The following is a 15,713-nucleotide window of genomic DNA, read 5'->3' as shown; positions in this document are numbered from 1 at the left end:
CGTATCATTACGCTGTGCAGTGAATGACATGGGAATTCAGTCAGGCCATGACTCAGTCCATCTTCACAACCGAGGCTATGTCCCAGTGTTGGTTGGGGCAGGGGCGGCTTTTATTCCATCTTTAATTTGAAAAAGGGCCATTTCCTACCCTCTCAAAGGACTTGAGAAGGACTGGAAAAAAGACCAGGCCAGTGGTCACGATGCCTGTCTGAGTCCATTTTGCATTGTTATAAAGGAATATCTGAGGCTAGGTACTTTATAAAGAAAAATGGTTGGCCGGGCGCAGTGGCTCATGCCTGTAATCCCAGCACTTTGGGAGGTTGAGGCAGGTGGATCACTTGAGGCCAAGAGTTCGAGACCAGCCAGGCCAACATAGCAAAATGCTGTCTCTACTGAAAATACAAATTAGGTGGGTATGGTGGTGCATGTCTGTAATCTCAGCTATTCAGGAGGCTGAGGCAGAATTGCTTGAATCTGGGAGGCAGAGGTTGCAGTGAGCCAAGATCGCGCCACTGCACTCCAGCCTGGGCAACAGATCCAGACTCTGTCTCAAAAAAAAAAAAAGAAAAGAAAGAAGAAAAGAGATTTATTTGGCTCATGATTCTTATGGTTGGAAAATCCAAGACTGGACATCTGTATGTGATAAGGGCCTCAGGCTGCTTCCACTTACAGTGAAAGATGAAGGGGACCTGGTGTGTGCAGAGAAGGGAGGGAGGTGCCAGGCTCTTTTTTTTTTTTTTTTTTTTTTTTTTTTTTTTTGGGAGATGGAGTATCACTCTGTCACCCAGGTTGCCAGGTTGGAGTGCAGTGCTGTGATCTTGGCTCAGTGCAACCTCTATCTCCCTGGTTCAAGTGATTCTCCTGCCTCAGACCCCTGAGTAGCTGGGACTACAGGCACCTGCCACCATGCCCAGCTAATTTTTGTATTTTTAGTAGAGACAGGGTTTCACCGTGTTGGCCAGTCTGGTCTCAAACTCCTAACCTCAGATGATCTGCCTGCCTGGGCCTCTCAAAGTGCTGGGATTACAGACGTGAGCCACCGCGCCCGGCCATCTTTTTAACAACCAGCTCCGGGGGTGACTAATAGAGCAAGAACTCGCTCCGCTCCCAAGGGAGGCATTCATCCATTCATGAGGAATCTGCCCCCATGACGCAAACACCTCCCATGAAGCCCCGCCTCCAACATTGGGGATCATATTTCAACATGAGGTTTCAGGGGACAAACATCCAGATGATAGCAATGCCTGGGGGAGCTTCCTCACTCTGTCCTCTGTCTGCCTTTCAGCTGTGAGAGGAACTGCAGGCCAGTTAATGCCAGCGAAGACATTCTGCTCAGGGTCACCATGGAGGAGGACTCTCCAGTGGCTATGTTCAGCTGGTATTTGGACAACACCCCAACAGAGCAGGTGAGCACAGTGACAACCACTCAAGAATGGAAATCTCCCTTGCGCTTTCAGCACACCCGTGTCGCATGCCCAGTACTGGGTCAGGGTTGGGTCAATTCCATTCAGAGCCTGTGGTGTGGGACTCAGGGTATTGGGCTGGGGAGAAAATCAGGGAATTGACAGCAGGGCAGATGGGCACAAAGGAGCATAAGCTCTGGAGAAACTTTGCAGCGGGTGCTCTTGGCATCTCAGCAAAAGTCCTGCTTCCCAGGCGGACGATCCTAACTCCAGCTTTTGTGGACTGACCATTGGCCAACGACTGATGGGTGGAGGGTCTAATAGCCCAGCTTCTCTGTCCCCAGGTAGGGTGATTTCAGTTGTGCAACTTACACTTCAGGGCTCTCCGTGTGACCAGGCTGAGGCTGGATGCTTCCAGTAACTGTTTTTTGCCTTGTTTTGTTCTCTGCAGTTTCTCTCTCTCCACTGCTTTTCCCTGTGAATCCTCCTTCAATAAATAAGCTGCACACAAGGCTGGATATGGTGGCTCATGCCCATAATCCCAACACTTTGGGAGGCCAAGGCAGGCAGATCACCTGAGGTCAGGGGTTTGAGACCAGCCTGGCCAACATGGTGAAACCCCATCTCTGCTAAAAATACAAAAACATTAGCGGGGTATGGTGATGCGTGTCTATAATTCTATCTACTTGGGAGGCCGAGGCAGGAGAATCACTTGAACCTGGGAGGCAGAGGTTGCAGTGCACAGAGATCATACACTGCACTCTAGCCTGGGAAGCAGAGTGAGACTCCATCTCAAAAATATTTTCTTTTTGATTTTTTTTTTGTTTGTTTTGTTTTTTGAGACAGAGTCTCACTCTGTCACCCAGGCTGGAGTACAGTGACACAATCTCAGCTCACTGCAACCTCTGCCTCCTGGGTTTTAAGCAATTCTCCTGCCTCAGCCTCCCAAGTAGCCAGGATTACAGGCACGTAACACCATGCCCGGCTGATTTTCATACTTTTAGTAGAGATAGAGTTTCACCATGTTGGCCAGGCTGGTCTTGAACTCCTAGCTCAGATGATCCGCCCACCTCAGCCTTCCAAAGTGCTGGGATTAGAGGTGTGAGCCACTGTGCCTGGCTCAAAAATAAACAAATAAGTAACCTGCACACAAATCCCCATCTCAGGCTCTGCTTCTGGGGAGCCCAATCTAAGACAGACACCGCATTGAGGCTGGAAAGTGTATATTCCGGGTGACTTCTTGGGGAGCTGTGGCTGCCTGTCCTCCGTTCATCAGTAATAAATCTGAAAGGCTGCCTAGCACCCAGAAGCCACTGTCCTGCTGCTGTCCTGTGGCCTGGCTGTAGCGTCAGCAGCCCTGGGCCATCCTCTCTTTCAGGCCGAGCCCCTCCCGGATGCCTGCAGACTCAGAGGATTTTGGCCAAGGTCCTTAACCCTCCTCCAGAGCAACACCTCCACGTTGCTGCTGAACAGCTCGTTTCTGCAGTCCTGGGGAGAGGTCATCCGAATCAGAGCCACAGGTGCGAAACCTCCCTTTTATCTCCTCTCAGGGAACCCAGATAAACCCAGAAACACTCAGATATTGGGCGTCAGTTTATTTTTCTTTTAAATATTGAAATAGAGAGATGGGATCTCACTATGTTGCCCAGTCTGGTCCTGAACTCCTGGAGCCAAACGATCCTCCTGTCTCAGCCTCCTAAAGTGCTGGGATGGCAGCTGTGAGTCACCACACCCAGTCAGGGCATCAGCTTAGTGCAGAGGCCACAGCGCAGGCTCTGGTGTAAATCGCTCCACTGCCACTTTCTACGTGGGAGACTCTAGGCAGAGGATTTCGCCTCTCTATGCCTCAGTTTCCTGACATGTAAACTGGGATAATTGAAATGCCTGCCTCAGAATGGTTATTTTGCAGGATGAATGACATAACCCCAGTGTTACAAGCAGGTCATTCTGGGGTCGTGCAACCTGTACACCCTGCCAGGATTGTTCAGGGCTTCTCGTTTAAAACAAGCCCTGTGTGAGAAACATAGATTCTCAAACACACCAACAATGGAGGTGATGATTCTTTTTAGGAAGGATTGCTTTGCTTCCATATTTCCCGAAGTGGCCCACAGACCATGCACATCAGGATAAACAAGGAATTAGTTAAACATGCACACTCTTGGGTCCACCCCAAACTTTTCGAATTAGGTCTAGGCCAAGGAATGAGTTTTTATGGGCTCAAATTCTCTTTATGCCCAGCTCTTCCAGGCATGTGCTCTCTGAAAACGTAGGTGGCTACTCCAGGTGATGTGGGATGTGACTGCAGGTCCACTCGTGGCTCTTAACAGTGATCTCGGGGCCTGGGAAGAGTGTGGGCTTCGGGGTGGGCTCAGCCTGTTTCCGGATCCTGGTTTTGGTCTTTCCTGGCTCTGTGATCTTGAGCATTTTCCCAGCATACTCCCAGCTCACGAGATCTCTGTGGGGAAGCTATTATCATCAGCCGCATTCTACAGATGAGGAACTGACTCTGGAAAAGGTCAAGTTCTCAGCCCGGGTCCAGTGGCTCATGCCTGTAATCCCAGCACTTTGGGAGGCTGAGGCGGGAGGATCCCTTGAGGCCAGGAGTTCCAGACCAGCCCTGGCAACAGAGCGAGACCCTGTCTCTACAAAAATTAGAAAATTAGCCAGCCGTAATGGTGTACTCCTGTGGTTCTAGCTGACTCGAGAGGCCAAGGCAGTGGAATCACTTAAGCGTAGGAGTTCAAGGCTACAGTAAGCTATGATTGCACCACTGGACTCTAGCCTAGGTGACAGTGCAAGACCCTATCTCTAAACAGAAAAAAAATTAGGAAAACAAAATTGGAAAAGAAAAGGTCAAGTCTGAGGTCACTTGGTTAACAAATGGCAGAACTAAAATTCAAGCTCAGGTCTGTCTGATTATCTTCCCCTACCTCTGCCCAGTTTCTCAAAGTGAGGCCCTGGGATCCCTTGCATCAGGGAGAGTTGTTTTGGGGTTTCATTGTTTAATTGTTAGATATGTACGTTTCTGGGCTCTTCCCAGATCCAGAGACATCTGAGGTTCTGGGTTTGAAGTAGAGCCCAAGAATCTTTGTGTTTAACGAGCTCAGGGGGCAATCTAACAGCAGGATGGAGTTTGTGGGCCCCACGTGGCCCCCTGAACATGATCTGTCTTTACTCCCAGCACTGACCAGGCACGCCTATGGGGAGGACACCTATGTGATCAGCACTCTGCCTCCCCCTGAGGTGCCTGCCTGCACTATTGCCCCAGAGGAGGGCACCGTTCTGACGAGCTTTGCCATCTTCTGCAACGCCTCCACAGCCCTGGGACCCCTGGAGTTCTGCTTCTGTCTGGAATCAGGTACCGGCTGAAGACTCTGCTCTTCCCTTAGCTCCTGGGCTCATCTTCTTGCAGAACAGGGGCCTGTTCTCTCTGGGAGCTGCAAAGAATATGTTCCGTGTGCGAGAGAGGTTGGCAGGATGAGGGCTCCCCTAAACCTCAACCCCTAGCCCCAAGACACTGACTCAGCCATCACTCCACAGAGACATGAGAAGAAGGTCTCATCATTAGCTCTTCCACAAATGGAAGCCAAAATCCATTGCCCTGGCATGGGGGACACTGATGGAGTGAAATGAATGAGGATACCCAAAAGTATGACCATGTGGGGCCACACCAAGACACCATCCCCCAACCCCTGCTCACCACACACACACACACAAACACACACACACACACACACACACTTGTAGTAGCTGGGACTCCCAGAAGCCTGGAGCTATTCAGGAAGACAGAGATGGGTCTGGTTAACCGAATCTTCAACAATTTCATTGACGCTGCTTTGCAAGCAGCCCCAGGGAATGGGTGATAATTGCAGGACTAGCTGAGCTGAAAGAACATTTTTGCAAAGGTGTACAGGTGACAAACATGGAAGACCCCATCCACAATGCATAAAACCGTACACAGTCTCCCTGCTGTCACCCTAACCACTCACACCCCAGGACAGCCACAGGGCATTAGCAGGAGAGATGAGGGAGCCACTCACATTGCATTTATTCTTCCATTTGGGGAGTGATTGGTCCTTGGAGGGCTCATCTGAGCCCTGATCTCCACCCAGTGGGCTTTGGCTTCTTCTTTTTTTTTTTTTTTTTTTTTTTTTTGAGACAGAGTTTTGCCTTGTTGCCGAGTCTGGAGTGCGGTGGCACGATCTCGGCCCACTGCAACCTCAGCCTCCCGGATTCAAGCGATTCTCTTGCCTCAGCTTCCCGAGTAGCTGAGATTACAGGTGCCCGCCACCACACCCGGCTAATTTTTGTATTTTTAGTAGAGATGGGGTTTCACTATGTTAGCCAGGCTAGTCTCAAACTCCTGACCTCAGGTGATCTGCCTGCCTCGGCCTCCCAAAGTGCTGGGATTACAGATGTAAGCCACACGCCCAGGAGGGCTTTGGCATTCTGTGCTCTGAAAATGCTCTAATCAGATTGTAAATTTCCTCCAAAGTCAGGCACCAGGAGTGTTGCCAGGATGGTCCCCCAAATCCAGCATCAAACATCACAACGGCATAAACACTACACCTTGATTAGGGAAAGTGCACGTCAGCTATTGTAATACCTAAGGGAGTGTAGTTTTCACGAGCTCCCTGTCTAATAGATGTGGAAATGCATCGCCATTAAGAGGGCTGTGAATGGGGCTGAGTCTGAAAGGAAAAAGTTCAAGCAAGGTAAGTGGATGTTATTTCAAACTGCGTCCCGCCAGAGGGAAAGGCCAGGACAGCTGCCCTAATTCCAATAGGCTATTCCTCTTTAGTACCTCTCCCCCATCATCCAAGTGAGCACGGAGGCAGGAAAGTGTGGCTACATAAAAACGAGTCCCAGGCAGGGCGTGGTGGCTCATGTCAGTAATCCCAGGAACTTTGGGAGGCTAAGGTGGGTGGATCACCTGAGGTCAGGAGTTCGAGACCTAATTTTTACTTTTTTTTTGTAGAAACAACGTCTTCCTAATTTGCCCAGGCTGGTCTTGAACTCCTCGCCCCTGAGCTAATTTTTAAGTTGTCATTGTTGCTCCTCCTCCTCCTCCTCCTTCTTTTTCTTCCTCTTATAATTTGGTTTACCACCTTGACTTTTTTTTAAAAAAACTGTAAATGGGATGTTTTTCCTGCAATTTTTTATGGATTTTAGTAAAATTTTTCCAAAGTTACAGCAACCTGCAGTTGCTTAGAGAAGACAGTGAATCAGCATATGTGACTGTCTCATACTTGAAAGTGTGGAATCCCGAGAGCCTACCATGCCTTCAAGAGCTGTGGCTTTTGTGTCCCTGTCGCCAGCCTCTACCTGAGTGGGTTGCAGTCTACCTGGGGCTTAGCGATGCCCCCTCATCGGTCAATTTCTGGTTTTGCCAGGTTCCTGCCTACACTGTGGCCCTGAACCTGCCCTCCCATCAGTGTACCTGCCACTTGGAAAGGAGAACAATGATTTTGTGCTGACAGTAGTTATTTCTGCCACCAATCGTGCAGGGGACACACAGCAGACCCAGGCCATGGTTAAGGTGGGTGGTGGCAGTGGCCACTGTTTCTTTACTGAGAAAAATTCTCCACCCATATGAACCTCACTAAAAGGATGGCCGGATGGAAGATAGCCAGGGGCATAGCCAGATAAGTCAGTGATTCATCCATTCCTTCCACAAATATTTACAGAGCATCTACCCTGGGCCACGTCCTGGGGGTACAGCCAGGGACACAACAGACATGGTCTCTACCTTTGTAGATGTTATGATTTAGTGGCCAGAATAGGGGGAGGGTCCTGGGAGCTGGTGGGTGGGTGAGGGGGGTTGGAGAATGACTCTGGCATGAGTTAGGCCAGCACCTTCAGAGAGCTCAGAAGAAGTAGGACCAAGATTAGCCAACAAGGACTCAAGGAAGAGCCTGGATAAGATCCCAAGAAGATTTCAAGCGTCAGAGGCCAGGTGGAGGTGGAAGAGGTTGAGACCAAGAGAGGAGGGCGGCCAGTGGTAGAGCAATGACTTGCGCCAGGCTGGAGCCGACCAAGGCTTGGTTTGGGTGGCTGTCAGCTGCCTGGTGCGAACAGGTCTGGGTGCCCTCCAGCCTCAGGAAGTGCTCGAGAGCCCACAGGCCAGGCCAAAGGCATCCAAGCCTCTCTGACCCCACATGAAGACCCCTGACTTCAGAGGCCAGTTTCTTCCTAGCAGGTTCTGAGCATATTTCTGATTTCCTAACAGGTGGCACTCGGAGACACATGTGTTGAGGATGTAGCATTCCAGGCTGCCGTGTCAGAGAAAATCCCCACAGCTCTGCAAGGCGAGGGTGGCCCCGAGCAGCTCCTCCAGCTGGCCAAGGCTGTGTCCTCCGTGCCGAACCAAGAGCATGAAAGCCAGGGCTCAGGACAGTCACTGAGCATAGACGTCAGACAGAAGGTACCCGTGGGAAGCTGGGGGGCTCCTTTCATTCCCTTCCTCTGGGGCCCCAGGGTCTGCGTGCGGCCATTTGGGCTGTGGATCAAGGTTCATGGATCAGGGGAGAAACCTGTGGTGTCTCCCAAGCGGCTGACACCACCTCCCTCTCTGGTCTTTTGGGTGAGTGACATAAAGTGAAGAAAATGCCTTCTTCCTTGGTAACCTGCTTTCTCGGCTGGCCCTCATGGAGGCACAGGCCTCTGGGATGGGGGGAGTTTAGAACACATCACCCCCTGCCTTTCATGTTTCAGATGAGCAGGCAGAGCCCCAGAGCAGAAAGGGGACTGTCCTCGGTCACATGGGTAGCGGTTTGGAGTTGGACCACAGATGGCGTCCCGGCTTTGTCACTTACCATTCGCATTGTCACAGGCCAGGGACCAAACCTCTCTAAGCCTCAGTTTCCCCATATAGAAGAATACTAGTCTCGTCATACAATTGTAGTAAGAGTTAAATAAGAATTACGATCACTGCAACTAAAAAACTAGATAAGACTGCCAACATTCAATCAGTTTTAATCTACAAAAATGGCCGTTCCATGTGTTACAACCTAGTATGATAAACTATTGCAGAACGTATGATTGTGTCCACTCCCAGCGTGTGCCACATGAGTTTGTGTTCGTGTGTGTGCATGCACACACCCACACACACACCCCTGTGGGCACGGAGAAGAGAAGAAAGACTTCTCTTGGCTCCCTGAAAGGTTTGCAGGAAGGTACTGAGTGTGGTGCTAGAGGCCTGGTAGGTACTTAATACAGGAAGCCGGATTGTCATTGTGGTCGCTTACCGAGAGAAACTAACATGTATCAAGCACCTGCTATGAGCTGCCAGGCCCTGAATTAGGGCTTCATGAATCTGTAATCCCCACTACAACCCTGGGAGGTAAATGGTGAGGCCTCCATCTATGTTACAGCTGAGGAAACAGAGGGTAAGAGAATCAGAGGTGCCTGCCTGGGTCCCTGTGTCTGGTAAGTGGTGAAGCCTGGGTTCAAACCCAGTTTAGGGGTTCCCCCTCCACCTCCAGCCCTCTTACCCCAGACCCCCTGCCACATACATACACATTAGCTCTCACACATACATACACACTTTCACACGCACTCTTATGCACACACACACACACTCAAACATGTTCACACACACACACTCACAAACACATTCACATACTCCCACACACATACTCACACACTTATACACATATACATACATGCTCACACACTCACTCATATGACTCATACTCACACACATACACACACTGACAGATGCTCACACACACACACTCACATATACACACATACACATGCACACACAAACTCACACACATGCTCACACACATACACTGACACGCTCTCACACACACACACTCCCACACACAATTATGCTTTCACACATACACACACATACATACACACTCACACACTTTCACACACGCACAGCTCTCATTCTTGGTCACATTCACTCCGAGAAGTACCAATGGGAAGCGTCCCCTGGACATCCTGTGGTCCCCAAGCACACAGACCACACGGCCTAACCCAAGGTCTCCCCATGAAATGCCCGGGGCCTGGCACAAGACAGATGTCAAACTCTCACTGGGCAGCTGAGAAGATGTTAACAAGGGCTCTGTTGAGACAGGTGTGTGCAGCGCTTAGGGAACAAACTAGACAGCGTGGAGGACCCCAGGGGCCCGGCCTGCCGTGAGCAGGATCCAGGGGGCGGCTGCCCACAGAGGGACTCTCTGGTAGGAGCTGTGGCTTTTGAAGAATGAGGCGGCCAGCCCCCGGTGACCTGGCCGGGGGCATCAGGAGAATGACCCCTCCCAGCTCTCTCTCCTCCTGCCATCTCGTCCCCTGCTGGGCTCCTGCTGGGTGAGTCCATTTGCCGGAGGGTCCAGAGCCGGTGACATCTTTACCCAGGGTAGGTGACAAACGATGGGGTTAGGGCCTGCAGAAGCAAATGTGAGATTACCCATTATCTGAGTTTCCCTTCTGGAATATTCTGCAAAGAGTCTCCTGCCACACTGACCTATTCTTTCCTCAACCCAAGACACAGCCGGGATGGAGGCCTGGCTGTCCCTGGAATGGATGGCAGATGCACTCATACTTGGAAGCTTCGGGAAAGCCTGTCAGGCTGAGCCAGGTGTGAGCAACAGGCCACGGTGTCTCTGCCCCATCAAAAGTGGCTGCTGCTTAAATCTAAGTCATTATTAAAATTAAATAAAGTTACAAATGACAGTTCTACTGGGCAGTGCTGAAATGATGTTCTTAGTTTTTCTCTGCTCCTACCAAAGCCCCTCACCAGCCCCTCATTAGTGCTTTGTAGTGTAGAAAGCACTTGACCCTGAAGCCCGTGGCCTGGCCCAAGACAGGAGTGGAGGGCTGGGTAGGGGGGTCCTTGTCCCCACTGCTGCAAAGGCACACAGGGACCCCAAGCCTCCGGTGAGACCTCCCATCCATGCCAGACCAACAGTCATCCAGTTTCTGAATTTCATGCCATTCTGGTCACAGGTGCCACGCTGAGACACAATTTATTTTCAAATAGTGCCAAATTCTACAGATTCAATTTGAAGATTTGGAGAAAGCTTGAGACATCCTATATATGTTTGGTAGGGCTGCTGTTACAAATGACCACAAAGATCGTGGCTTAACGCAACACGCATTTATTCACTTTATAGTTCTGGAGGCCAGAAGTTTAAAATGGGGTCCACTGGGCCAAAATTAAGGTGTTGGCAGAGCTGCAAACCTGGAGGCTCCAGGGGAGAAGCCATTCCTTGCCTTTTCCGGGTTCTAGAGGCCGCCTGCGCTCCTTGACTCCTCTCTTCAAAGCCAGCCACGCAGCATCTCCAAAGTCCTCTCCTCTCCCTCTCTCTCCCCACCCTTACCTCATCCTCTTTCCCTCTCTTTCTCTTCCCCCTACCCCTGCCTCCATCACCCATCTCCTGTTCTGATTAACGTTCCTACCTCCCTCTTAGAAGGGTCGTATGATGACGTTGGTCCCACCTGTTCGGATAATCTCTCCATCTCAGAATTTTTAACTTAATTGCTTCTCCAAAATGACTTAGTCAAAGTGCCTTTTGCCACATTCAGTAACATATTCACAGGTTTCAGGGATGTGAATGTGGGCATCTTCAGGGGGCTGTTATCTGCCTAATCACACATCATACAAGGCAGACAGAGGTCTGCAGGGCTTTAGAAACCACCAGTGAGGCCAGGTGCGGTGGCTCACACCTGTAATACCTGCACTTTGGAAGGCTGAGGCAGGTGGATCACTTGAGGTCAGAAGTTCAAGACCAGCCTGGCCAACATGGCAAAACCCTGTTTCTACTAAAAATACAAAAAATTAGCTGGTGATGGTGGTGCGCACCTGTAATCCCAGCTACTCAGGAGGCTGAGGCCCGAACCCAGGAGGCAGAGATTGCAATGAGTCGAGATCATGCCACTGTACTCCAGCCTGGGTGACAGAGCGAGACTCTGACTCAAAAAAAAAAAAGAAAAGAAAAGAAAAGAAAAAGAACCCCCTAATAACCCTGGTCACTCCTGGCCCTGCATCTTCCTGACACTACTTCATGGAGCCATGGAATTACATTTCCTCTCCCTGCCTCTCTCCCCCGTGCCAAGGTCAGAGAGCATGTGCTGGGATCACTGTCTGCAGTCACCACCGGCTTGGAGGACGTGCAGAGGGTGCAGGAGCTGGCCGAGGTGCTGAGAGAGGTGACCTGCCGGAGTAAGGAACTCACACCCTCGGCCCAGGTGAGTAGCTCCCATCTACGGAGGCTAACATGGGACACGCTCCTTCACAGCAGGTGGGTGATCAGCATAGGTTGAAGGGGTCCCTTGGTCACAGGGCTATTTTGGGGCTGCCAAGACCTCTGCCGTCTTCTTTCCAGGGGTCCTGCATGGGTCATTCATGGGAAGGTGCCCCTCCTGCAGCCCATGTATCTCATGCTGGGTGAGAGGGCCTGTTTGCCCAGACTCTCACTCCTGCATCTGCTGGTGAGCAAGTTGAGGGAGTAACTGAATCTCATTAATATTTGGGTGGCCAAATGTGAGTCCAGACACTGCTACTGACTGCCCATGTTCTCCACTTCAGTACATGCCAGCCTGACATCCGGCTGCCAGCTCCTGTGCTTCCTTATCCTTCTGGGGGTCTTCTCTGATCCTCAGAGCCTACTCTACCTGCCCATATGGCTGTGAATTCATGCAGTGTTCAGTGACTAATGAAGCTGGCGTATAAACACCCCAGCTACCTCACCCATCTTGATGGATAATCCCAAGCAGGAGTGAATCCCAGGTAATGGGCTTGATCACACTCCTGTACTGGCTTCCACCCTTCCCTGTCTCACACCCCCTACTCCCCACAAGTGTTTCTTGGGATCATGTCCAAATAAATGACTTGCTCTCAAATTCTTGCTCTGGGATCTGCTTCTTGGAGAACTCAAATTAAAACACCGTGTTCCCAGGGTTCTGACAGCCAAGGGTTAAAAAAGAAGCCATGGGCAAGGCGCGGTGGCTGATGTCTGTAATCCCAGTATTTTGGGAGGCAGAGGCAGGAGGATCGCTTGAGGCCAGGAGTTTGAGACCAGCCTGGGCAACATAGTGAGACCTCATCCCTTCAAAAACAAAACAAAGGCCTGGCACAGTGGCTCATGCCTGTAATCCCAGCACTTTGGGAGGCCGAGGCAGGTGGACTGCCTGAGGTCAGGAGTTTGAGACCAGCCTGGCCAACATAGTGAAACCCCAATTCTACTAAAAATACAAACATTAGCTGGGCGTGGTGGTGTGTGCCTGTAGTCCCAGCTACTCGGGAGGCTGAGGCAGGAGAATTGCTTCAACCCAGGAGGTGGGGGTTGCAGTGAGCCGAGATCGTGCCACTGCACTCCAGCCTGGGTGATAGAGACTCCATCTCAAAAAACAAACAAACAAACAAAAACAAAGCGAAACAAAATTGGTTGGGCATCATGATACACACCTGTAGTCCTAGCTACTTGGGAGATTGAGGTGGGAGGATCAATTGAGCCCAGAAGGTCGTGGCTGCAGTGAGCCATGATTGTGCCACTACACTCCAGCATGGCAGACAGATCAAACCCTATGAAAAAAAATAACAATAAAAAGAAGCCCTAAAAACAGGGAAAGTGGGCCAGCACAGTGGCTCATGCCTGTAATCCCAGCACTTCAGGAGCCTGAGGCAGTAGGATCACTTGATCCCTAGAGTTCAAGCCCAGTCTGTGAAACATAGGGAAACCACATCTTTACAAAAAAAAAAAAAAAAAAAAAAAAAAATAACACCTAAATACTGGCTTATACCTGTAGTCCCAGCTACTCAGGAGGCTGAGGCATAAGGGACACTTGAGCCCAGGAGTTCGAGGTTACAGCAAGCCATGCTTGTGCTACTGCACTCCAGCCTGGACAACAGTAAGGATCTGTCTCAAAAACAAACAAAAAAACAGAAGAGAAGAGATCCGTCCTGGCTTTGCCCCACCTACTCTGGTAGGAGGTTGTGCCCCTAAAATCTTCCAGCCTGAAGCCAGCAAGGCTGGTCTTGATTCTGGGGCTAATTCTTGATATGACACTTCCCATTTACACATCCATTTGCTAATCCATCTATTTACATGCATATACACTGTATATACATGGACCTGTACACATCCTCCACTCTATCCTTCTATCCATTCATGCATGCATTAATTTCATCATTCATTTAACAAATGCTTCCTGAATGTCAAGTATGTGCCAGGTAACATGCAACGCATTGAGAATTCAGCAGCAAATCATGTAGACATGGCATCTGCCATTATGGTCCTTTCAGACTACTGAGACAGCCAGACATTAGACAAATAATTTCAAAAATACATATAAAACTACAAAATTTGAATATGTACTGAATCCACCCACCCACCCACCCACGCAACCATCCACCTATTCATTCATCTACCATCCACCCATCTATTCATCCATCATTCATCCATCCTCCATCCATTCATCTTCCACCCATTCATCCATCCACCTGTCATCCATCCATCCACCCACTTATCCATCCTTCATTCTCCATCCATCCACCCCCCCACCATTCATCCATCCACCCACCATCCACCCATCCATCCATCTACCATCCATCCACCCACCCATCCATCCATCCATTCATCACCCATTCATCCTCCATCCACCCATTCATTCATTCATCCTCCATCCATCCATTTTCCACCCATCCACCTGTCATCCATACATCCATTTATCCAACTGCCTATCCACCCTTCATTTATCCTTCCATCCATCCATCCATCCATCCATCCATCCGTCCCCTAGTCATTGAATGTTCCTGAAAACCTGCTATGTGCTGGGCACTGTGCAGGGCGTTCTGGGAAGGATTCAGAGGCAGACCAGGCTACTCTCCTGGAGGATCTCAGAGTACTGTACGGTGGGAGGACCTGGTCTCAAGCCGGAGATACAGGGAGCTTGTGTGCCAGGTCTAACCCAGCTCTTTCCTGGCTTGTTCCCCTCCTTGCTTCCCTTGTCCCTTGAATGACACAGGAATGGTCTATCTTAAGCAGAGGCTCACACCGCTTTTCCTTATTTGGGTGAACCCAGTGGGAGGCCAGCTTGGCTCTACAGCATGCCAGTGAGGCCCTGTTGACAGTGAGTGCCAAGGCCTGCCCTGAGGACCAGAGGCGCCAGGCAGCCACCAGGGACCTGTTTCAGGCTGTGGGCAGTGTGCTGGAAGCTTCCCTGAGCAACAGACCAGAAGAGCCTGCGGAGGCCAGCAGCAGCCAGGTGGGTGTCCAGGCCAGATGCAGACCTCACACACACTGAATGCTTAGTCACATCAGCTTTTCTAGGTGGAACTTTTCCCCCCCATCTTGCAGATGAGGAAACTGAGGCACAGAGGTTAAGGTGTTGCCCTGGGAGGTGGAAGAAAATTTCCAGAGAGCATGCCGGGCGCGGTGGCTCAAGCCTGTAATCCCAGCACTTGGGGAGGCCGAGGCAGGAGGATCACCTGAGGTCAGGAGTTCAAGACCAGCCTCAACATGGAGAAACCCCATCTCTACTAAAAATACAAAATTAGCCGGGCGTGATGGCTGGTGCCTGTAATCCCAGCTACTCGGGAGGCTGAGGCAGGAGAATTGCTTGAACCTGGGAGGTGGAGGTTGCAGTGAGCCGAGATCGCGCCATTGCACTCCAGCCTGGGCAACAAGAGTGAAACTCCTTCTCAAAAAAAAAAAAAAAGAAAAGAAAAAAGAAAATTTCCAGAGAGCAGGGCTTCCGGGAGGCAGTGTGGAGTGGTGGGCAAATCACAGGCTCTGGAATGAGACGGTCTGAGTTTGAATCCTGCCTCTGTCGCTTAGGAGGCTTGTGACCTGGGCAAGTTACAGAGCTTACCTAAGCCTCATTTCCTTATGTGTAAATCAAGGCACTCTGCCTCGCCCAAATAAGCTGCCAACTGGAGAGATCATATGGACCCACTAGCAGGTCTGGGTAAACTTGTGGCTCATTTTACCAAGAACACAGAAGAGAGGCAGCTGCCCAGAGTAAGAATAGGTGTAGCACTGTCTCACGTGGCCCCAGCATCCTGGTGGGGACATAGCCTCCTAGATGGCATCATGACAGAGCCACAAAACCCATTTCTTGCTTTTGCACGGTTCTTTATCACATGGGGCCATCACCTCTATTGAGGAAGAACTGAAAGACACACAACACGCAAAGATGCGTGGATGCACACACGCACATGCTCAGACACACTCAGTCTCCACAAACACACACAAAAACACATGGCCACACTCACACTCATGTGCAAGCTCACACACACACTGAGAGGCCCTCATACTCACACGGCCTCAAGCACACACTTTTGCACACAGATGC

General features: G+C 50.5%; 2 protein-coding genes across 4 annotated transcripts in view; both read left to right on the top strand.

Moving 5' to 3' along the window:
- The first annotated feature begins 399 nt into the window (after nucleotides 1-399).
- Nucleotides 400-14,102, top strand: LOC134729315 (polycystin-1-like protein 2). 3 transcript variants are annotated; one of them, XM_063597782.1, is made up of 7 exons: nucleotides 400-1,406; nucleotides 2,782-2,923; nucleotides 4,585-4,761; nucleotides 6,797-6,942; nucleotides 7,633-7,827; nucleotides 11,475-11,606; nucleotides 12,021-14,102. In XM_063597782.1, exons 1-7 carry the CDS (start codon nucleotides 1,344-1,346, stop codon nucleotides 12,048-12,050), a joined length of 885 nt encoding a protein of 294 aa, XP_063453852.1. In that variant the 5' UTR covers nucleotides 400-1,343; the 3' UTR covers nucleotides 12,051-14,102. The 3 variants fall into 3 exon arrangements, with proteins under 3 accessions (XP_063453852.1, XP_063453851.1, XP_063453850.1); XM_063597781.1 differs by having other exon boundaries at nucleotides 11,744-14,102; XM_063597780.1 differs by having other exon boundaries at nucleotides 11,475-14,102.
- The window catches only part of LOC100988147 (polycystin-1-like protein 2), a 39,099-nt gene continuing 36,981 nt past the window's right edge, over nucleotides 13,596-15,713 (top strand). The window contains 2 exon segments of the mRNA XM_063598094.1: nucleotides 13,596-13,652; nucleotides 14,442-14,624. Of these exon segments, the coding sequence (XP_063454164.1) occupies nucleotides 13,596-13,652; nucleotides 14,442-14,624 (240 nt within the window).

Source organism: Pan paniscus, chromosome 18 (genome assembly GCF_029289425.2).
Source record: "Pan paniscus chromosome 18, NHGRI_mPanPan1-v2.0_pri, whole genome shotgun sequence".
Lineage (NCBI taxonomy): Eukaryota > Metazoa > Chordata > Mammalia > Primates > Hominidae > Pan > Pan paniscus.
Note: the sequence above shows the minus strand (reverse complement) of the source record. Positions and strands in the feature narration are given on the sequence as shown.

Excerpts from the sequence above, each read along its gene's own strand:
- LOC134729315 (XM_063597780.1), top strand. The coding sequence starts at position 1,344 with ATGGAGGAGGACTCTCCAGTGGCTATGTTCAGCTGGTATTTGGACAAC. Across the intron at positions 1,407-2,781 it reads ACAACACCCCAACAGAGCAG|GCCGAGCCCCTCCCGGATGC; the intron begins GTGAGCACAGTG and ends CCTCTCTTTCAG. Across the intron at positions 4,762-6,796 it reads CTGCTTCTGTCTGGAATCAG|GTTCCTGCCTACACTGTGGC; the intron begins GTACCGGCTGAA and ends TGGTTTTGCCAG.